The sequence below is a fragment of the Ceratotherium simum genome, chromosome 1 (assembly GCF_057802395.1).
Source record: "Ceratotherium simum simum isolate JZ-2026a chromosome 1, ASM5780239v1, whole genome shotgun sequence".
In the NCBI taxonomy this organism is placed as follows: Eukaryota; Metazoa; Chordata; class Mammalia; order Perissodactyla; family Rhinocerotidae; genus Ceratotherium; species Ceratotherium simum.
The window spans coordinates 64,447,846-64,471,099 of NC_141900.1; the positions used below are offsets into that span (position 1 = coordinate 64,447,846).

Consider the following 23,254-nt stretch of genomic DNA (forward strand, 5'->3'; position numbering starts at 1 on the left):
TTTCTTCTAAGAATTCTTCTAAGAATTTCTTATAAAAGTTTTATAGTTTTAGCTATACATTAGCTTAACAGCACTGGTGGTCTAGTGGTAAAGATTCAGTGCTCTCATTGCCCCAAATTCATTTCCTGGTCAGGGGACCACACCATCTGTCTGTCGGTTGCGGCTGCGTGTTACTATGATGCTGAAAGCTATGTCACCAATATTTCAAATACTAGCAGGGTCACCCATGGTGGACTGGTTTCAGTAGAGCTTCCAGACTAAGGCAGACTAGGAAGAAGGACCTGGCCACCCACTTCTGAAAAATTGGCCATGAAAACCCTATGAATAGCAGTGGAGCATTGTCTGATATAGCACCGGAAGTTAAGAGGATAGTGCAAAAAAGACCAAGCAGGGTTCCACTCTGCTGTACACAGGGTCACTAGGCTCGAAGGCACTAATAACAACAAATACATTAGCTTACAATTAGGTCTTTGATCCATTTTGAGTTAATTTTTTTATATGGTTTGAGGTAAGGGTCCAACTTCATTTTGCATGTGGCTGTCCAATTGTCCTAGAATCATTTGTTGCAATTCCCCATTGAATGGGCTTAGCATCATTGTCAAAATCAGTTGACCATAGAAGTTTGTGTTTATTTTTGGACTCTCAATCCTTTTCCATTTCTCTATATGTCTATCCTTATGCCAGTGCCATACTGTCCTGATTACTGTTGCTTTGTAGTAAATTTTGAAATTGGGAAGTGTGAGTCCTCCAACTTTGTTCTTCTTTTTTAAGATTGTTTTGGCTATTCTGAGTCCCTGGCAATTCTGTGTGAATTTCAGATTAAGCTTGTCAATTTGTACAAAGAAGCCATATGGGAATTTGATAGGGATTGCATTCAATCTGTAGATCAATTTGGGAAGTATTGCCATCCTAACAATGTTGCGACTTCCGATCCATGAACATGAGATGTTTTCCCATTTATTTAGATTTTCTTTGATTTCTTTTGACTATGTTTTTTAGTTTTCAGGGTATATGTTTTACACTTATTTTGTTAAATTTATTCCTAAGTATTTTATTCTTTTGGATGCTATTGTAAGTACAAATGTTTTCTTAATTTCATTTTTGGATTGTTCATTGCAAATGTATAGAAATGCAACTGGTTTTTGTATATTGATCTTGTATCCTTCAACCTTGCTGAACTTGTTTATTAGCTCTAATAATTTTTTACTGAATTCCTTAGGATTTCTTTTTTTTTTTTTTTTTGTGGGGAAGATCAGCCCTGAGCTAACATCCATGCCAATCCTCCTCTTTTTTTTTTTGCTGAGGAAGACTGGCCCTGGGCTAACATCTGTGCCTATCTTCCTCCACTTTATATGGGATGCCGCCACAGCATGGCCTGACAAGCAGTGAGTCGGTGTGTGCCCGAGATCTGAACCCGGGCCACCAGCAGCGGAGCACGCGCACTTAACTGCTACGCCACTGGGCTGGCCCTCCTTAGGATTTCTGTATACAAGATCATGTCATCTGTGAGTAAAGATAGTTTTACTTTTTTGTGTGTGTGAGGAAGACTGGCTCTGTGCTAACATCCATTGCCAATCCTCCTCTTTTTGCTGAGGAAGATTAGGCCTGAGCTAACATCTGTGCCCATCTTCCTCTGTTTTGTATGTGGGGTACTGCCACAGCATGGCTTGATGAGTGGTGAGTAGGTCTGTGCCCAGGATCCGAACCTGCGAACCCCGGGCCGATGAAGCAGAGTGCGCTAACTAAACCGCTATTCCACTGGCCAGCCCCAAGATAGTTTTACTTTTTCATTTCCAATCTGGAAGGCTTTAATTTCTTCTTCTTACCTAATTGCCTGAGCTACAACCTCCAGCACAATGTCAAATAGAAGTGGTGAATGCAGACATCCTACTCTTGTGTTTGATCTTAGAGAGAAAGCATCCAGTTGTTTACCATTAAGTGTGATATAGCTGTGGGTTTTCCGTAGATGTCCTTTATCAGTTTGAGGAAGTTCCCTTCTACTCCTAGTGTGTTGAGTGTTTTTATAATGAAAAAGGGTTTGATTTTGTCAAATGCTTTTTTTGCTGAGGAAGACTGGCCTTGGGCTAACATCTGTGCCCATCTTCCTCCACTTTATATGGGACGCCGTCACAGCATGGCCTGACAAGTGGTGCATCAGTGTGCGCCCGGGATCTGAACCCAGGCCACCAGCAGTGGAGTGCGCACACTTAACTGCTACACCATGGGGCCAGCCCAATCAGGTCGTTTTTAATTTTGATTTTATTGATATGGTGTATTACCTTAATTCATTTTTGGATGTTAAAATAACCTTGCATTCTTGGGGTAAATCCCACTTGGTCCTGGTGTATAATTCTTTTTATATCTTGCTTGATTTGTTTTGCTAGTGTTTTGTTGAGGATTTTTGCATCCATATTCATAAGAGATATTGGTCTGGTTTTCTTTTCTTATTTTTGTCTAGTTTTGTTATCAATGTAATACCAAATATCACATAGAATGAGTTGGGAAGTATTCCCTCATTTTTTGTTTTTTTAAAACAGTTTGTGAAGAATTGGTATTAATTTTTTTTTTTAAAATGTTTGGTAGAATTCACCTTCTGGGCCTGGTCTTTACTTTGTGGGTAGATTTTTGATTATTAATTCAATCTCTTGACTTATTATAGTTCTATTTAGATTTTCTATTTCTTCTTTAGTCAGCAACAGATAGCTGGGAGCAGGATGAATAATGCTGATGTGCTGCCCCTCCTGGGAAGATAGTTCTCTGACTGGGAGCTGTGGGAAGAGGGTGCCCCTATTCTTGGCTGTACTAGTCTGGAGTGGAGTTTCCATCTTGCTGAGCCAGGAATGGGGAGAGAAGGAGTGAATCCTGGTTTAAATACTACAGACTCTTACTGTTCTTATTGAGTTTTAGTAGATTTTTAATGTTTCTTTATTTGCTGTGTGCTCTTAGGAAAATTTTCAGAGACTTTAAATGGTTGTTTTTAAAAATAATTTTCACCAGTTTCACTGGAGAGTGAGTTTGTGGAGTTTCTCAAATGTCCTGCCAAAAGTGGAATCCTCTGAAACTTTAAATTGCATAGCGTAATGGTTATGGGACAAATACTTATGTTATCAAAAGATTTGGTCAGAGTTCCATTAGATATCAAGGTTCTCTAGTGTCTGTAAGACTATTTAAGAGTAAGTAAAAAAGTGATTATATACAAGCTTCTTAGGAATGTAGGGGAGCAGAATTTGCCACCTCAAGATGTGTCTTTTTTGGCATAAGGATTATTTTTGGCTGGTTATTTTTTAAAAAACAGCAGACATGGGAAAAGCTCTGAAAACCAAGTAGAAGTTAACCCCTTTGTAAGAAACATTTACATTTGTGAGGGAAATCTCCATTTGTAAATATATCTCCCTCTCTGTACCAGGAAGAGGGGGATGACCTTATCTCTAGAAACTCTTATCAGTGCAGAAGGCAAGGACTTAAATCTGAATAATAACCTTACTCTTTTTTACTGTGCTTTTTCTGGTAATCTCCCATAACTGACTCCCCCTCCCCCAATGTCCTCCATTGTCTTTAGCTGAAGATGGTATTTAAGGTGGCTACCTCAGCCATTCTGGTGAGTTGCTCAGTTTTTCTGTGTTTCTCCCATGTATACATTTTATAAAGCTTTGTTTGATTTTCTCCTGTTATTCTGTCTCATGTCAATTTAATTCTTAGGCTAGCCAGAAGGACCTAGAGTGAGGAGAGGAATTGCCTTCCTCCCCTACAGGAACAACACTGCTATGTGCAAAGAGAAATTTTTTGTAGGTATGCTTTATTTGTTTGAGCCAAAGGGATATCCAGCAACCTTAAATTGTTTAGACTTGCTATCAAAGCCATCTTTGATGCCAAAGTGGAAAGGAATTCCCTTTTGAAATCTATTGTCCTAAGTTGTCATTTTAAAATTCACCAATTTTTAGAAAAATAAATTAATGGTATGCCAGTGTTGGGGAAGAGGGAGAATCACCCTCCGCTCTTTCCTTTAAGGTTCTTATGGCTGGCCAAATAATTAAAAGACAGGTTAGCAGGAGAAAATAATACCAAGTTTAATAACATGTATACATGGGAGAAACCAGGGAAACTGAGTTTCTCAACACAATGACAGAGATTCTCATCTTAAATACCATCTTCAGCTAAAGACAAAGGAGGATGTTGGGGGTGGGGAGGGAAACAGAAGGGAGACAGAAATTACAGTAATCAAGGGTATGCAGATTTAAGTCCTCTCCTTCCATTCTGATGAGTTTCCATAGATAAGGCCATCCCCCCCCTTCCCAATACAGAGAGGGAGATACCTTTACAAATGGAGATTTCCCTTATAAATGTAATGTTTGTCTGGCAACTCTTTGCAGGGCCACCTAGAGAATGTGGCCTGGGAGAGACAGAATTTTTGATAAGATGGGCTTGTTGGTGCCTTTCCTATTGTAACATCTATTTTACATTATATTACAGCCATCATATGATAGTGGCTCCTTCCTGAAACAGGTCTTCTATGTTAAATTCTTTAGGCAGTTTGGGGGAGGTCAAATGTCCATCAGAGAAAATAATTGAGGTAAAGAGACATATTTCAGGGTGGCCAATTTTGATCTCCCACACCAACATAGCACAGATGAGCGTTCATGGTTTTTTAATTCTTGGGAGTGGGCTATGCTACTTCCTCTGCTTCTGACTTTGAAATTGGAGAGAGAGGCACTTGGGAAACACATACTGGCTACTGACCATCAGCCCAAATTGTTGGTTTTCTTATTGTTTATTAAGTTTTTAAAAGATGTAAGTCCTTATTGTTCAATAAATTATTGTCCACAATTGTACACGATACCACCTGGGACATGGGGGAACCAATATGCAGGATTTTGATGTAGTGGAGTTTATGCAATTCTGCTATGCATTACCTTATGTTTTTTCCTGGTATGAAATTCATTTGATCTGAAATAATTAAGGTAGCTGTGGTAGTCTAAGGAAGAGCCATTTTTTTGTACCTAAGTTTAAAATTAGCCCCCTCTTCCCTTTAAAAATTAAAACAAAGCAAAACAAAAAAAATCCCTTTACTGACTCATGCTTTTTCAATTTTTTGGATATTAAATGCAGGCAGTGGCAGTTTAACAAGACAAGGATCTAGAGACCAGGGTATGCAGAAGCAAGTTTTTGCCATTAGCTGTGTGATTTAGGGAAGTCATAGAACCTTTCTGGGCCTCTCCTACAGAATGAGAGGACCAGCTGATTGATGAGTACCTTCTAGCTATTAAAGCTCTTTGATTTGAAAAATAAGTCTCTTTTTCAAGCTTTGAAAAGGTAACTGGTGGTAGAGGTCCCAAGAAAAAGGAAGGGGGAGGGTAGAGCCATGCTTTAAGAAAACATCCACTTAGGCTATCAGGTATCAGTCCAACCAGTGCTTTTCAAACTTTCAGGTGCATCTGAATCACCTGGGAATGTTGTTTGGGGCCGGGCCAAGATTCTGCATTTCTTTCTTTTTTTGTGAGGAAGATCAGCCCTGTGCTAACATCTGCCAGTCCTCCTAGTTTTTTTTTTTTTTTTTTGCTGAGGAAGACTGGCCCTGGGCTAACATCTGTGCCCATCTTCCTCCACTTTATATGGGACACCGCCACAGCATGGCTTGCCAAGAGGTGCATTGGTGCGCGCCCGGGATCCGAACCGGTGAACCTTGGGCCACCGCAGCAGAGCACGTGCACTTAACCACTTGCGCCACTGGCATGCCCCGAGATTCTGCATTTTTAACAAGCTCTTGGGTGATGTTGATGCTGCATGTCCGGGGACTACACTTTGGGTAGCAAGGAGCTAAACAATCTAGGAAAGGAGGGCTTTCAGGAGCTAATGAAGTGGTGGGTGACTAGGGAGAAATTGATAGAGTGGGAGAAAGAAGAAGAAACTAAAAGTTGCCTGTGTTCTTTTTCAGTTTTTATGATGGAAGTCCGTGAGAAGTTAGTGCTTGAGGTAGAACATTTCCATTTACAGAAAATGTTCTAGAGTTAGCTTTTCATATTGGAGGTTTTTTTCCCCCTTTATTCTAGCAAGCTGAAAAAATTTGTTCACTAACAAAGGTTTTTTTTCCTTTTCTGAGGAAGATTCACCCTGAGCTAACATCTGTTGCCAATCTTCCTCTTTTTTTTTCAGCGGAAGATTAGCCCAGAGCTAACATCTGTGCCAGTCTTCCTCTACTTTATACATGGGACACCACCACAGCATAGCTGGTGAATGGAGTAAGTCCGCACCCGGGATCCGAACCTGCGAACCCGGGCCTCCGAAGTGGAGCAGGTGGAACTTTAACCATTTGGCCGTGCGGCCGGGCCCCAATAAAGGTTTTTAAGGCGATTTTCACATATTAGCTATTTTCACCTGGTTCAGTCATGTGTGTTTATATTTAAACTGTAGCTATGTCTCTGGTGGTCACTTATATAAGCATTTTGATTTTTTAATATATCATTCAATAGCATTGATGGAAAAAACTCTTTTCTTTCACCATTGGTTGAGTGTTTAATATGTTCTCTAGGCAGGCCCCATGAAGTTTTCTCTTCTGTCTGCATGAGATGAAAGAGACCCCTTTGGCTGTTAAGCAGATCTTCCCATCCGATTTTCTCTCCTCATGACCCCTTTTGAACTGGCTGATGCAAAATGTGTGCAAAAGGTCACTTACTTGTTGGTTAGCCTATTGATTTCTGTGCTTGGGTATGTCTCCAGATGGAGCTTGTGCCCCCAAGTCTTCATTCTTTATGATGTGTCAGGAGCATTTTGTATAGCTGGTCACTCTCTTTTTCTAAATACACTTTTTTTCACTTCCTTCCAGGTAGCTCATTCCTGGTTTTCCTTTGATTTCATTGGATGGCCTTGTTCAGTTTTCTGGCAGACTCTTCTTCTCCCTGACCTCTGACCCCAGAGCCCAGTCCTTCTACCTTGGAAGCTTTGCCTGGTTTCCTCCAAACTCCCCCACCAAGCACATTTTCCCTTTCCTGATTATGCTTTGTATCCTTTCACTCTGATAAATTGTAGCTACGATGGTGACTATATATTGAGTGCTGTGAGTCCTCCTAGTGAATCATCCAATGGTATTGTATTTGCATAATAGTCTGCTCTGGGCTGGAAGAGAATGAAATCTCTTCATCCTGGTAGTCCAAGAGTATGGTGTATTATAATTTTCCAATGTACCTGGAGTACATAATGAGAACGTATGGCATTTATTACATCCTGTTACTTCCTTCTCAAATAAAAAAATCCAATAAAACTATAGTAAAAGTTTTTAATACATTTTTTGAATACTTGCTGTGAGATTTAAAGTTTAATCATCTGGCAATTGGTATGGTTATACAGTGCCATTAGTAATAATGAGTGATGCAGAGGTTTTTCAGAAACCTTCCCACATATGTTAAAACTCATTATAAGTTTATTTACCTGCTGTGTATTTTTCCTTCACTTCCATCAACACCTTGCCTTTATCTGGCTAATTTCTTATTTAAAATAAAGAGAGAGCCTTGGATGTAGTTTTCTTTCTTTCTTTTTTTTTTTTTTCCCTTGTTTGTTTCTTTAAACTTGTCATTTTGAAATAATTTTATACTCACATAAAAGTTGCAAAAATAGTGGTTTCCCAGTGATAACTGTACAATTATCAAAACCATTAAATTGACGACACTATTGCTAAACCGTAGATCTTATTTTGATTTCACCGGGTTTTACGTTATATCCACTTTTCTTTTTGGATTACAGTTCTAAGAAATTAAAATTTATCCTGTGAAACCACCACCAAAGTCAGATTACAGAACATTTTCATCATCCCAAAGATATTCCCTTGTACTGGCCCCTTAAAGTCACACCCTTCCCTAACCCTGGCAACCATTGATCTGTTCCCCATCAGTTTAATTTTGTCATTTTGAAAACGTTATGGAAATGGAATTATTTAATATGTGACTTTTGGGAATGGGTGTTTTTTTCACTCAGCATAATGCCCTTGAGATCCATCCAAGTTGTTGTTAATTCATTTTTAAAATTGTTGAGTTTTTTTCTATGGTATGGATGTACCATAGTTTGTTTAACCATTCACACATTGAAGGACTTTTGGTTCTTTTCTTCAATGTAGGTTTTTAAAAAAAATCATAAGAGGCCAGCCCTGTGGCATAGCGGTTAAGTGCGTGCGCTCTGCTGCTGGAGGCCCGGGTTCAGATCCCGTGCGTGCACCAACACACCGCTTGTCAGGCCATGCTGTGGCAGTGTCCTACATAAAGTGGAGGAAGATGGGCACGCATGTTAGCTCAGGGCCAGTCTTCCCTAGCAAAAAAGAGGAGGATTGGCATGGATGTTAGCTCAGGGCTGATCTTCCTCACACACACACAAAAAATCATAAAAAGAGTAAAAACCACAGCAATGGCTAATGTTTATTGAATGCTTATTATGTGCCAAGTATTGTGCTAATACTATTGTATTCCTTTTTTTTAAACTAAAAGTTTTTATTTTTAATTCTGGTAAAATATACATAATGTAAAATTTACCATCATAACCATTTTTAAGTGTAAAGTTCTGTAGTGTTAAGGACATTCACATTTTTGTGCAACCAGTCTCCAAACACTTCATCTTGCAAAACTGAAACTCTATATCTATTAAACAAAAACTCCCCATTTCCCACTCACCCCAACCCTGGCAGCCGCCATTCTACTCTTTGTCTATGAATTGATTACTCTAAGTACCTCATATAAGTGGAATCATGTAGTATTTGTCTTTTTGTGACCAGTTTATTTCACTTAGCATAATGTCCTCAAGGTTCATCCATGTTGTAGCATGTGTCAGAGTTTCCTTCCTTTCAAAGGCTGATAATATTCTATTGTATGTATATACCACATTTTGTTTATCCACTCATCCGACAATGGACGCTTGTGTTGCTTCTCCCTTTTAGCTGTTGTAAATAATGCTGCTATGAACATGGGTGTACAAATATCTGTTCGGAAACTTGCTTTCAGTTCTTTTGAATATATGCCTACAAGTGGAATTGCTGGATCATATGGTAATTTCTATTTTTAATTTTTTGAGGAACCACAATACTGTTTCCGTAGTGGCTGCACCATTTTACATTCCCACCAAGAGTGCCCAAGGGGTTCCAATTACTCCACATCCTTGCCAACACTTGTTATTTTCTATTGTTTTTGGTAGTAGCCATCCTAATGGGTGTTAGGTGGTATTTCATTGTGATTTAGATTTGAATTTCCCTAATAATTAGTGATGTTGAGCATCGTTTCATATGCTTATTGGCCATTTGTGTATGTTCTTTGGAGAATGTCTACTCAAGTCATTTGCCCATTTAAAAAAATTTTTTTGTTGTTGTTGAATTGTGTGAGTTCTTTATGTATTCTGTATGTTAACCCTTTATCAGATATATGATTCGCAGATATTTTCTCCCATTTTATAAACCTATAAAATTGGTTGCCTCTACTGTGTTCTTAATTAATCCTCACAACATCATTCTTACCTTTTTTTTTAGCTAAAGAAGCTGAAGTATAGAGAGGTTTAGTAACTTTTAGTAACCTCTGGTCACCCCTGGTTTCATGGTTAGTATGTGGTGGAGCAGGGATTCTGACTCACACTGACTGCCTCTAGAGTCTGCATTTTTCACCACCACATTATTCTCAATTAATTTCTTGGCCAACTTTATGAAAACAAATGGCCTTGGTTTCAATGATTAGCTTATGTGGAAGGCCTGCTTTAAGAAGCAGATTGATCTACATTTTTAAAAGTACAGTTGATCCTCATTATTTGCAGATGCTATATTTGTGAGTGTGCCCACTTGCTAAAATTTATTTATAATCCCAAAATCAATGCTCGTGGTGCTTTTGGGGTCATTCACGGTCATGTGCAGAGTGGCAAAAAATTTGAGTGTCTAGATGAACACTTCCTAGCTGATGTCAAACACAGTGACTCTCTGCCTTGTTGTTTTAGCTCTCATGTTATAAACGAGTATCCTTTTCATGGTCTGTTTAGTGCCATGTTTTCCACCTCTATGTGGTTTGGGTTTTTTTTTTTGGTGATTTTGCTGTTTAAAATGGTCTCCAAATATAATGCTGAAGTGCTGTCCAGTGTTCCTAAATGCAAGAACGCTGTGGTGTAGCTTACAGAGAAAATATGTGTATTAGATAAGGTTCGTTCCAATATGAGATATAGTATTCTTGGCCATTGAGTTCAATGTTAATGAATCAACAATATATTAAATAAAGTATCTTTCAACTGAAATGCACAAAAAACAAGGCTATATACTGATTGGTTGATGAAAATGTTGTAACTAGAGGCTTGCAGGAACCTAATCCTATATGTCCCCTAGGAGCAATGGTTCAGTGTTCACTAATGCAGTGTTTGCTGTGACCTTATAGAACATAACTTTGAATAGGAGAATTGACTGCATTTCCTAACTATCATTTAAATTGGTGTATCATGAAGGAAATCCTCATTTATGATAGATAAATGAACTCTTGTAGAATCCCAGGGTATGTGATGTTTGTGTTGTAATTCAAAAGGTCCAGTGGGCTTTCACATCTGCCATATCAGTAACTCAATGGTAGGTATGGTTGGTATATCCTCATTCTAGATAAGGAATCACCGCGCAGAGAAGTGGTGTGGGTTGCCTGAGGACACACAGGTAGTTAGTGGTATAAATGGACCTACAACCCAGTTTGCCTGGTTCTTTTTTGGTGTGAATTTCCCTCTTTCATTTTGCCTTTCTACATTTAGAATGAGAAAAGAGACTAAAAGCTTTCTGAGTACCTGTAATGTACCACTTCAGGTGTTAGTCATTTGATGCATTTGATCTCATTTGCTCTTCTCAGCAACTCATTGTGACAGGAGATGCTGCAGTATTTCTAGGGACCAAACTGAAGGGAAATTAAGTATTTTCCTAAGGAATTATGTGCTAACTAGTGCTGGTAGAATATGAATCTTGATTCTCCAAAGAATATGTTTTTTTGTTTCTTTGTACATTTGTTTACTAAATGTCCCAGAAGAGAGAATTGGCCCAACATAAATGTATAATTTCTCAGCCTGACTTTCTAATGTCACTGCAAAGTATCTGATTAATGTTTTCACCCATTTGGATTTATGGTTTCACATATGTCTATAAAGTATAAAAAATTAAAGTTAAATACAGAAATATTTCTCTGAAAGTTGTCCAAATTTAATTTGCTATGCCTTAAGAGATGATTAATTCATTATTCATGGTATGAAGTGGATTTTTTTTGTGAAGTGGATTTTTATTATAAATAAATGCTTTCTTTTTAGAGTGAACGAAAATGTCTTTATTTAAAGCCCGTGATTGGTGGTCTACTGTTCTGGGAGAAAAAGAAGAATTTGATCAAGGCTGTTTGTGTTTGGCTGATGTTGACAATACTGGAAATGGACAAGGTGAGCAACTTATGACCATGTATCTTGGAGCAAGGCTTTACAGAGATGAAATAAAAATGACTTTTTAAATGTGTACTTTATACAACTTAAGTGAACTGTCATAATTATGCCCTAATTTTGAGCATAGTTTTCCTTATAAGTAGTATTAAGGTAGCAGGCTGATAAATATAGTTCTTATTTCTGTTTTGTTGTTTGTATTTTTCTGGTTTGTGTTGATTCTGTCGTATTATTTGCTGGAACTCAGAAAAATATTATAAGGTCTCATTTAATTTGTTTTTATTTGTTGCAAAATTAGGTTTCATAGGGTAGAGCTAGTAAAATAGTTGGAATTTTGAAAAATTTTATTTTTCAGAAATTATTTGCAAGAAAAATTGTATTCTTTTAAAATTGAATCTGTGAAAGCCATTTATACCAGAATGGAGAAATTATGCTAGCTGTATTTGTTGGTAGCAAACAACTGTTAAATCATTGCTTTCATTTTCATATTGTGATACTAGAAACAACATTCTGTCTTATTCTTATATTATTTGCTCCTCTTTGCATCTCCATATTTTTTAAGTGGTCCTTAAAACATTTTAGTTCTGTATCATTGCTACTTGAAATTTGTATTTGGTTATGATTTTTAGTCATGAGTTTTTTTTTTTTTTTGGAATCCAGATAGTCACTGGCCTCTTAAAAAAATAAAACATTATAATCATTCTGTTGTTCAGTATATATAAATATTGTCTCTTTACACTTTTATTTATTCTATTTCTCTTGCCTATAATACAAACAGTAGAATCTGGGGGACAAGGTGAAAGGAGAAAATTATATTGGCAAAGAAGAGTGGGAGGCACTGAACTGTACTGAGAACCCACTAAATTGTTTCTAAGAAAAATCTGGGCCCTGCCCTCCCACTGGTGGGAGATGGGAAGGCCTTCTATTCAGATGGTGTCCTGAGAGGTTCCTTGAAGATTATCAGCCCTGCTTCCTGTCTAACTGTCTGTTAAAACTTATGATTCCCCTATTATTTGGCGACATAGAAGAGTCATACCACAAAAATGCCTGCTAGAGAGAATAATTTCAAACCCACTTCTGCCTAAACTATCTAAAACTCAACTTGTTTGGAAACTCTACTTACTGATTGTCTGAATAACATACTGTTCACTCATCATTTCTATTAGAGCTCCTCACTGTGGTGCCACCAGTGGGTTATCAATATGCTGAGAGTTGCTTCCCCCCAATTTGTGGCCAGCTGTGAGCAACTTCTTCTGTTTTCCCAAGCAGGCTATATAAAAATTGTCCCATGTGTGTCCCACATAGAAAAAAAGCACTGATTATTATTTCTCAAAGCCTGGACCAGTCATCATAATATCCTGGGGTGATTATGATATATGAAGATTTTCTATCCCAGATGTACAAGATCCTATAAGATCATATTCTCTAGGGGTAGGTGGATTGGAGGAGGGCTTAGGTATCTGCATTTTTGACAAACTCCAAAGTTGAATGGTGGTACACTAAAGTTTAAGAATTATTAGTGTTGATCCTATGGAGTGGAAGGTTAATGAGAGCGCTTTGACCTGATATGCTCTGTTTGAGATCAAAATGACTAGTAGGCAGAATAGAGGTAGAGATTTGGGAATGAGCAGTATGCTGGTTGTATTTGAAGCCCTGAGAATGGGTGAAAATGCACAGAGAGAGAAGGTGGAATAAGAGGGAAGGAACCTTAGGACCATAAGCTGGAGAATTCGAGCATTAATGGGGGAGGTTTGGAAAGGGTAGTCCGTAATAGCTTCTGAGAAGGGCAGGCAGAGAGGCAGGAGAACCAGTTGGGCTGGTACCTGGGACACAAGGTTTAGTGACATGAAGACTGAAAAGTTTCCATGCCATTTAGCAGCAAGTGGTTCATTAGTGTCCTTGGTGAGGGTGGATGAGTGGGCACAATGATAACAAAATCTAGATTTGCAGTGTGTGAAGGAGTGGGAGGTGGGGAAGACTGACTGTTTTTGGCCCTTTAAAGAAATTAGCTGTGAAGGCAAGAAGGGAGGAAGATGACTGGCGACAATGTAGGGTAAAGAGAAGTGGGAAGAATTTAATATGTAGCAGAGAGGATATAATTGATAGAGCAGGGATTCAGAGAAGACAGAGATGGGATGAGGTGCACAGATGGAATGGTTAACCTTAAACAGGAATGAGAACTTTTTCTCACTGTGACAGAAGGCAAGAAGGTAAGAAAGGATACAGATGAAGAGAAGTTTGCAGGTCAGGTTGGGAAGATGAGACAATAATGCCAGTTCACTCCTGCTTTCTTTGAGGTAATCAGAGAGTGAAAGGATGGTATTAGGCATCCTGAATTTGTTTTAGGCGAAGCCAACTTGATACGTAGAAGAAGGATTCCTCGCTAATCTTGAGATCCCAGTTGAAATTAGACACCATGCATTTAAAGTGGTACCTGCTTTCCTGCTCTTCTCAATTCAAGATTCAGACTCTCTTGGGGGTTAGTGAGAGTGGGGGTGAAAGAGAGAATCTGAATGGTCCAGCTTAGATTACATGCCAACCTGTGGCCTAGAGGGAGAGTTTATTACACGAATCAGAGTAGAAAACACATAGGGCTGACTGAGAAATAGCTACGTTTATCTTTTAGCTACTCAGCCTTTACCACCTCACATGGGGCAACCATCCCTTGTACAACTGCGTATGCATGTGTTCTTACCCATCTACAGTGAGAGAGAAGCATGTGCGCCTACTGCCTCAGACGCACTTTCAGGGAGCCCTGGCCCTTCAAGTCCAGGCGTTCTGGGTAATATCCTTTTCTCGTCATTCAGTCATGGTCACGATCCAATATTCTGCTGCCTCTAGACTAAGTGGTACGTACAATCTGTGTTCACAACCTATATATTATAGTTGAGGAAAAGAAGGTGAGAAGGAAAAATTTTAAAACTTAAGTTGAAGGAGTAGGAAAAATTGCATAGTAACTTAAAGAAGTCATGTTGGGGGCTACTTTCTTCTTTTTTTGCAACTATGCTACTAATTGTTTTTTTTTTTTTTTTTTTTTTTTTTGCTTTGGCCGACCTTCTGTCTGGTTAGGGCTCTTGGTCTTCAGCGGAGGTGAAGGGACCAGAGAAGTGGTCTAGACCTTCATTCCTGAGGGATCTAGAACACTGACACTTGCTTGAAGAGGATTGTAGTAGTTTCGTTTACTACTCATCCGGACAGTACAAGGAAGTGCCCATGGAGATCCCTGGGTTTCACTCATACTTCTTTCAGCCCCACTGTGCCCTTAAGAGATGATGAGGTAGTCCTGGTTCCTGCAGATTGGGTTGTGGCAGTACATGTAAAGATATACTCCTGTCCCTGTCAGGTGAAAGCAAACTGTTTCTGTTGGTCTCTGTTTTAGAAAGGAGAAAAGTGTATTACTAAGATCTAGAACTGTACTCAAGCAGATGGGTTGTGTTGGGCTCCAAGAAAAGACAAGATGTGGAATAACAGAAGAATTTGGAGTTACTCTTTAGGTTATATTGATCAACCCTAACTCTATAAGACTCATTAGATTTTAATATTGGCAAATTTGGTTATTAAACAGGGATGTGCTAGGAATCATCACATATGCATGTTTAAATTTTTTGGCATTGAATTTTGGAAACCACCTCAAATCAGACCTACGAGTGGTATTGATTTTGATTTTCTCCCTAGTGGGGAGACAGAGTTCCATTGACTTCCATTTGGCCCTCCCAATGATATATCCTTCACTGTACATATTAGAGAACTAAATGGATATTCTACCATTTTCTACAGAAATACATTTCCTTTAAATTCTCAGAAACTGGGTGAGAAATCATAGGTAGGATTTGCTTTCCCACTGGGTGAATTAAGTTAAAAAATTCATTTATCACTGGGTCTCCATAATTGGCAACAACAATATCTTTCAGGGCTTCCAGAATTAGTGGTAACTCAGAGCCAATATTCAGTAGTCTCACAAGGTTTAGGTATTTCCCTTTCTTCAGTACACCTGGATAAATGACTACCAGTCCTGTAGGGGAGGATCTGAGGAAAATTCATATTAGGCATGTTGGTGTTACATCAATGTCTGTACACAGGCTTGTCTTTATTCAAGTGGCCCTGAGTCTGTAAATTGACTTAAGTGTGGGAGTGGGTGAGACGCCATGACTGTCTAATATGGTAGCTTGAGTTAGTCCTCTTTTTCATAGACCCGGAATATTTTTGGTTATAGACTTCAAAAAATTCCTTAATGTGATAAACACATTATGATACATTCTTACAATTGAATACTACGCAGTAATAAAAAAATAAATGAACAGACAAAACCCAAAATCAGTAGAAGAAGGGAAATAATAAAAATCAGAGCAGAAATACATGAAATAGAGTCTTAAAAAACAATAGAAAAAATTAACAAAACCAAGAGCTGGTTCTTTGAAAAGATAAACAAAATTGACAAACTTTTAGCTAGACTCACCAAGAAAAAAAGAGAGAAGGCTCAAATAAGTAAAATCAGAAATGAACGAGGAGAAATTACAACGGACACCTCAGAAATACAAAAGATTATAAGAGAATACTGTGAAAAGCTATATGCCAACCAATTCGACAATCTGGAAGAAATGGATAAGTTCTTAGAATCATACAACCTTCCAAAACTGGATCAAGAAGAAATAGAGAATTTGAATAGACCAATCACCAGTAAGGAGATTGAAACAGTAATCAAAAACCTCCCCAAGAATAAAAGTCCAGGACGGCTTCCCTGGTGAATTCTACCAAACATTCAAAGAAGACTTAATACCTATCCTTCTCAAACTCTTCCAGAAAATTGAGAAGTGGGGGAAGCTCCCTAACTCATTCTACGAAGCCAACATTACCCTGATACCGAAACCAGGCAAGGACAACACAAAAAAAGAAAATTACAGGCCAATATCACTGATGAACATCGATGCAAAAATCCTCAACAAAATACTAGCAAATCGCATACAACAATACGTTAAAAAGATTATACACCATGATCAAGTGGGATTTATTCCAGGTATGCAGGGATGGTTTAACATTCACAAATCAATCAACGTGATACACCACATTAATAAAATGAAGAATAAAAATCACATGATCATCTCAATAGATGCAGAGAAGGCATTGGACAAGATACAGCATCCATTTATGATAAAAACTCTGAATAAAATGGTTACAGAAGGAAAGTACCTCAACGTAATAAAGGCCATATATGACAAACCCACAGCAAATATTATCCTCAATGGTGAAAAACTGAAAGCTATCCCTCTAAGAACAGGAACCAGACAAGGATGCCCACTCTCACCACTCCTGTTTAATATAGCATTGGAAGTCCTAGCCAGAGCAATCAGGCAAGAGAAAGAAATAAAAGGGATCCAAATTGGAAAGGAAGAAGTGAAACTGTCACTATTTGCAGATCACATGATTTAATATATAGAAAACCCTAAAGAATCCACCAAAAAACTTTTAGAAGTAATAAATGAATATGGTCAAGTTGCAGGATACAAAATCAACATACAAAAATCAGTTGTATTTCTATACACTAACAACGAAGTAGCAGAAAGAGAAACTAAGAATACAATCCCATTTACAATTGCAACAAAAAGAATAAAATACCTAGGAATAAACTTAACCAAAGAGGTGAAAGATCTGTACACTGAAAACTATAAAACATTTCTGAAAGAAATTGAAGAAGACACAAAGAAATGGAAAGATATTCCATGCTCTTGGATTGGAAGAATTAACATAGTTAAGATGTCCATACTTCCTAAAGCCATCTATAGATTCAATGCAATCCCTATCAAAGTTCCAACAACATTTTTCACAGAAATAGAACAAAGAATCCTAAAATTTATATGAAACAACAAAAGACCCCGAATAGCCAAAGGAATCCTGAGAAAAAAGAACAAAGCTGGAGGTATCACACTCCCTGATTTCAAAATATACTACAAAGCTATAGTAACCAAAACAGCATGGTACTGGCACAAAAACAGACACACAGATCAATGGAATAGAGTCGAAAGCCCAGAAATAAACCCACACATCTATGGACAGCTGATATTTGACAAAGGAGCCAAGAGCGTGCAATGGACAAAGGAAAGTCTCTTCAACAAATGGTGTTGGGAAAACTGGATAGCCACATACAAAAAAATGAAAGTAGACCATTACCTTATACCATACACAAAAATTAACTCCAAATGGATTAAAGACTTGAATGTAAGACCTGAAACTGTGAAACTTCTAGAAGAAAACATAGGCAGTACGCTCTTCGACATCGGTCTTAGCAACATATTTTCAAGCACCATGTCTGACTGGGCAAGAGAAACAATAGAAAAATAAACAAATGGGACTACATCAAACTAAAAAGCTTCTGCACAGCAAAGGAAACCATCAACAAAACGAAAAGACAACCTAACAATTGGGAGAAGATATTTGCAAACCATACATCTGATAAGGGATTAATGTCCAAAATATATAAAGAACTCATGCATCTCAACAACAAAAAAACTAACAACCCAATTAAAAAATGGGCGAAAGTCCTGAACAGACATTTCTCCAAAGAAGATATACAGATGGCCAACAGGCACATGAAAAGATGTTCAACATCATTAACTATCATGGAAATGCAAATCAAAACTACAATGAGATATCACCTCATGCCCGTCAGAATGGCTATAATTAACAAGGCAGGAAACAACATGTGTTGGAGAGGATGTGGAGAGAAGGGAACTCTCATACACTGCTGGTGGGAGTGCAAACTGGTGCAGCCACTATGGAAAACAGTATGGAGATTCCTCAAAAACTTAAAGATAGAACTACCATACGATCCAGCTATTCCACTGCTGGGTATCTATCCCAAGAACGTGAAAACACCAATGTGTAAAGATACGTGCACCCCAGTTTTCATTGCAGCGTTATTCACAATAGCCAAGACTTGGAAACAACCTAAGTGCCCATCAAGGGATGAATGGATAAAGAAGATGTGGCATATATATACAATGGAATACTACTCAGCCATAAGAAATGATGAAATCCAGCCATTTGTGACAACATAGATGGACATTGAGGGTATTATGAAAAGTGAAATAAGTAAGAGGGAGAAGGTCAAATACCATATGATCTCACTCATTAAGTAGTAGATAATAACAACAACAAGCAAACACATAGAGACAGAGATTGGATTGGTGGTTACTAGAGGGGAAGGGGGGAGGGAGGAGGGCGAAAAGGATAATTAGGCATGTGTGTAGTGATGGATTGTAATTAGTGTTTGGGTGGTGAACATGAGAACATGATGTAATCCATGCAGAAATAGAAGTATAATGATGTACACCTGAAATTTACTCAACATTATAAACCAATGTTACCACAATAAACAAAGAAACAAACAAACAAAATAAATAAATGAGCCACTGGGGAAAAAAAGGCCTTAATGAGTTGCCTGTTCATTTCATTCCTGTGGATCCCATATTAATCATAGCTTGAAATCTGTGAAAGTTAGACTGTTACATGAGATCTGGTTACTATAATAGTCCTGTTATCTGTTTTAATAATAATACATACACATTTTGATTCTAGGGGTTAAATTGTCACCATGTGGACTTGGCCATCCTGGCTTCCTCTTATCCCTGAGGATAGGGCTAAGTTGAAGTTTAATCTTGGTTATTTAGTGAGTGGAAATGAGGATTAGGGCATGACAGGATACACAGGAAGCTCAATGGCGAGTGTTTTAGAAAAGTTTGAGGGTTTCAGTCTTCTCCAAGCCTTCTAGACTTTGCCAGTAACCCCATTATGACAGTATAATCCCACTCTTTCTGATCAATGTCTTTTATGCAAGAAACATGGAGAGACTGCGAACTCACTTGTTATTATAATTTAAAACCTATAGAATCAATCCCTGAATTAGATTCTTAGTGGTTAAGCCTTGTTGCTATAAGAGGTAATTCTCTCTGCAGAGTCCCAAAGACCCAGAGTTTTATTCTTTACCCTGAGATGAGAATTTTGAGGTTTAAACCTATCCTATTATCCAGTGCCCTTAGAAAAAGCCATCTTACATATGGTTTGGCATTCCTCATGTTCAGTTGGCATGTGGCAGCAGCTGTCCAGTCACGAGAGTCTCATCTGCAACGGGCACAGGGTCCCAGATGCCTGGAGATGTTAACTTGATTAACCGTTCTGTCACTGTGTACCATGCTACTTAACCCCACCCAGAATATGAGCAGGAGTCTTACTTCTTTGTGCTTCAGCTCAGCTCAAGAACCAATTTCCAAATATCCTTGCAGGAATTGGTGCCTGCAGTTTATTCTCTGGTGCCAATTTCTATATCAATTAACTTTTTTTTTTTTGCCACAAGTTACAGGAAACAACTATGATAAATGTAAATGAAAGAGAGATTGAAGGGCCAGCCCGGATGGCCTAGTGGTTAAAGCACGCTCCGCTTTGGTGGACTAGGTGCAGTTCCTGGGCGCGGAACCACACCACTTTTCTGTCGGTGGCCATGCTGTGGCGGTGGCTCACATTAAAAAAAAAAAAGGAGGAAGATTGGCAAGAGATATTAGCTCAGGGTGAATCTTCCTCAGCAAAAAAAAATAAAAAATAAAAAAAGAGTGAGATTAGAATGAGAGTAACATAGCTTTCCCAGATACAGGAAGAGTTGAATTGGCCAAGCCTTAGTGGGGGCCAGGAACCAGCATGGCTCCAGAGACCTCCAGGGGGCTGCCATCAGATAACCTAGCACCAGATTCCCGATAACATATGTGTCTCTATTCAGGATTGAAATTCCCAGAATAGACCTCTCTTATAGAGTTGTTATGAGGATTTAATGACTTATATGAGGACATATAAGCTATTTAGCCCATTGCCTGGCACATGATAAGCTTATCTTAATAAGTATGTAGAACTCCTACTTTTAAGTAGATGGAAAAAAGTCAATGTACTGTAGTAACCCAGGGATTTCAAAACTGACACCCAAATTATTAGTTTCCTAGGGCTGCCGTTAACAACACACCACAAATTGGGTGCCTTAAAACAACAAATTTATTCTCTCACAGTTCTGGAGGCTAGAAGTCCAAAATTAAGGTGTTGGCAGGGTCGTGCTCCTTCTGAAGGGTCTAGGATCCTTCTTTGCCTCTTCCAGCTTCTGGTAGTCCCAGGCATTCTTTGGCTTGTAGATGTATCACCCCAATCTTTGCCTTCGTTGTCACATGATTGTCTTCTCCTTGCATTCTCTGTGTCTTCACATGGCATTCTCCTCCCCAGTCTCTGTTTTCTCTTCTTATAAGGATACTGATCGAGTCCTATCACACACCTAATTGAGTGTGACCTCATCTTTACTTGGTTACATCTGCAAAGACCCTATTTCCAAATAAAGTAACAGGTATTGGGGGTTAGGAATTCATCATATCTTTTTGGGGGACACATTTCAACCCACCACACCTATCCTGCCATTTCCCCTTCTTGTACCCAAGACTAGACATTGTTACTCAGAGCACTCTATCTAGTGAGGCCTCAGAATCCTTTGTAATACAGGTTTTTAATGTCCACAGCCAGCTGTAGAGTTGGTACTCTGTGATGAAGTGAGTTTACAACCTTATACTAGTCCTCTGATAAAAGGAGGACTTGCTTTGACTGAGTTAAATTGTGACTACTGATACCAAATCAAGGCTTAGGAAAAATTGTAGTATGTAAGTATATTTGAATATTGGTGGTATAAAGCTATTTTTGAAAAGCTATATGTTACTAAAATAAGTTCACTTAAATTACATCTTCTATTGGCAGATTGGCCTCTGTATATGAAGCAAGACTGGATTCTTTTAATTTTTAGATTTCTGTTTTAGATAATTAGAAAGTTTATTTCCAAAGAAATTTTGTTGCTAATGTTTGTTTCTTCCTATATCTTTTTAAAAAAATCTCTCTACAGATAAAATAATTGTGGGTAGCTTTATGGGATACCTAAGAATCTTTAACCCCCATCCTGTAAAAACAGGAGATGGAGCTCAGGCTGAAGATTTGCTTCTAGAAGTGCATCTGCGAGATCCAATACTGCAAGTGGAAGTAGGAAAATTTGTTTCGTAAGTACAGCCCACTAATTCTCGTATTTTATTTTACTTGGAGTATGTCAATCCCTTACTGTGTCACTTTTGTGGATTCTTCAAAGCAAAATAGACTATTCATGAATTAAATATATTTTCTGGATATTGTCACCTAGGTGTTCTTCATGTACTGAACATTTTTTACATGGAAACCTGTACATTTAAGATAGAATAATTTAGGACTTTTTAAAAATAAATGGTAATAGACCTAAGATGTCTGACATATCAGAAGCTTAAAGGAAAAGAGATAAGCCTTTGAAAACCAAATAAAGAAATAGAAAATATTCACTTATTTAAAGCACTAATTGTCCAGGTTATATAAATGTCTGTTTAAATAATTAGACAAAGTAGCAGTTATGCTATTAGGTGCATAACTTTGAAGCTTTAAAACTAATTACTTATTTGGGGTAGAGAGGTCCTTAGTTTCTTAAAAGAAGCCAGCTCAGCCCATACAGTAAGTCTTCCCCTTACAAGAACTTTGTTTCAAAGTACTTTACTTTTAAACTTAATTTATTTTAGAAAACCGTTTATCAGTTTGCATTTTGTGTAATATGTCTGCTTTTTATTTACTGATGATATTGCTGATTCTGTCTTATTTTTGTACATGAATTTTCTTAAAGTTAAGCCTGTATTTCTTTTTTTTTTTTTTGTGAGGAGGACCAGCCCTGAGCTAACATCTGATGCCAATCTTCCCCTTTTTTCTAGAGTAAGACTGGCCCTGCACTAACATCCGTGCCATCTTCCTCTACTTTATATGGGACGCCGGCATAGCATGGCTTAACAAGCGGTGCGTCGGTGCGCGCCCAGGATCCGAACCTGTGAACCCCAGGCCACCGCAGCGGAGCGCGTATACTTAACCGCTGCGCCACTGGGCGGCCCCAAGCCTGTATTTCTTAATCATTTATAAAAGTATCTATTGTGAAAAGTTATATAGGCAGGGGTGGTCTTGTTTTCCCCTACCTCTTCTTTTTGAGCCCCTTTGGCCTTCTTAGGTCTAGGCGTGCCCTGAGCTCTGGATTTTGGCTCACTCCATTTGCTCATCAGAATTTATTGGCCCCAGCTTCCATTTATTCAAGGCCCTGACTCCTGTTAGAAAAACCTGAACAACCACTCCTGAGCATTAACTCTCTTGTAGCGATATATTTCATTCTGATGGGAAGCTGCTTCGTGGATGTTAGAGGCCAGGGCATGAGATGAGACTTGTAGCACTATGATAGGCTGGAGGAGGGAGATTTTGTGACTGAGGTGGTTGGTAAATATCTATTCCATCTAAAGCAGATGAAGATTAGGTTGCCCATTGTGCACCTAGCACATATTAGACATGATGGATTTATAAAGTAAGGAGACAAAAGGATTCTTGCCTCTAAAAGCATTTTTGCCTTTTCATTTTTTTATAAAGTGAAATGCTACCACAATTATTCTGTACGGGAGTCCTAAATGTGGCTCTCATCTATGTGATCACTTGTTGGAAGGGAGGAGGTTAACACTAATGAGTGGATACTGTACTAGTATTAATTGACTAGTATCATCTCATTAATCTTATCTATAAGAAGTGATCTGCATTTAAGAGATAAGGAAACTAGCTAGAGTTCAGAGCTTTAGGTCACCCAGGCAAGATTCAGACCCAGGTCTCTCTGACTTTGTACTTTACTATCTTTCTATGACGGCATGCTCCTTTCCAGTGCGTGATGGAAAAATTGAGTGTTCGGGGCATATATAAAAAATTTTGGAAGGCAATATAGATTATGTGGTAGTTGTGTATATGTGCA

The 23,254-nt window shown here is 38.4% G+C and overlaps 1 protein-coding gene across 4 annotated transcripts in view; it reads left to right on the forward strand.

The window, feature by feature from the left end:
* Positions 1-23,254, forward strand: part of BBS9 (Bardet-Biedl syndrome 9) — a 444,049-nt gene that overhangs the window by 5,338 nt on the left and 415,457 nt on the right. For all 4 annotated transcript variants that reach the window (XM_087429458.1, XM_087429462.1, XM_004418838.3 and 1 more), the window contains exons 2-3: positions 11,281-11,403; positions 21,314-21,464. In XM_087429458.1, coding sequence (XP_087285584.1) covers positions 11,292-11,403; positions 21,314-21,464 — 263 coding nt within the window. In that variant the 5' untranslated portion in view covers positions 11,281-11,291. The remainder of the gene's footprint in view (positions 1-11,280; positions 11,404-21,313; positions 21,465-23,254) is intronic.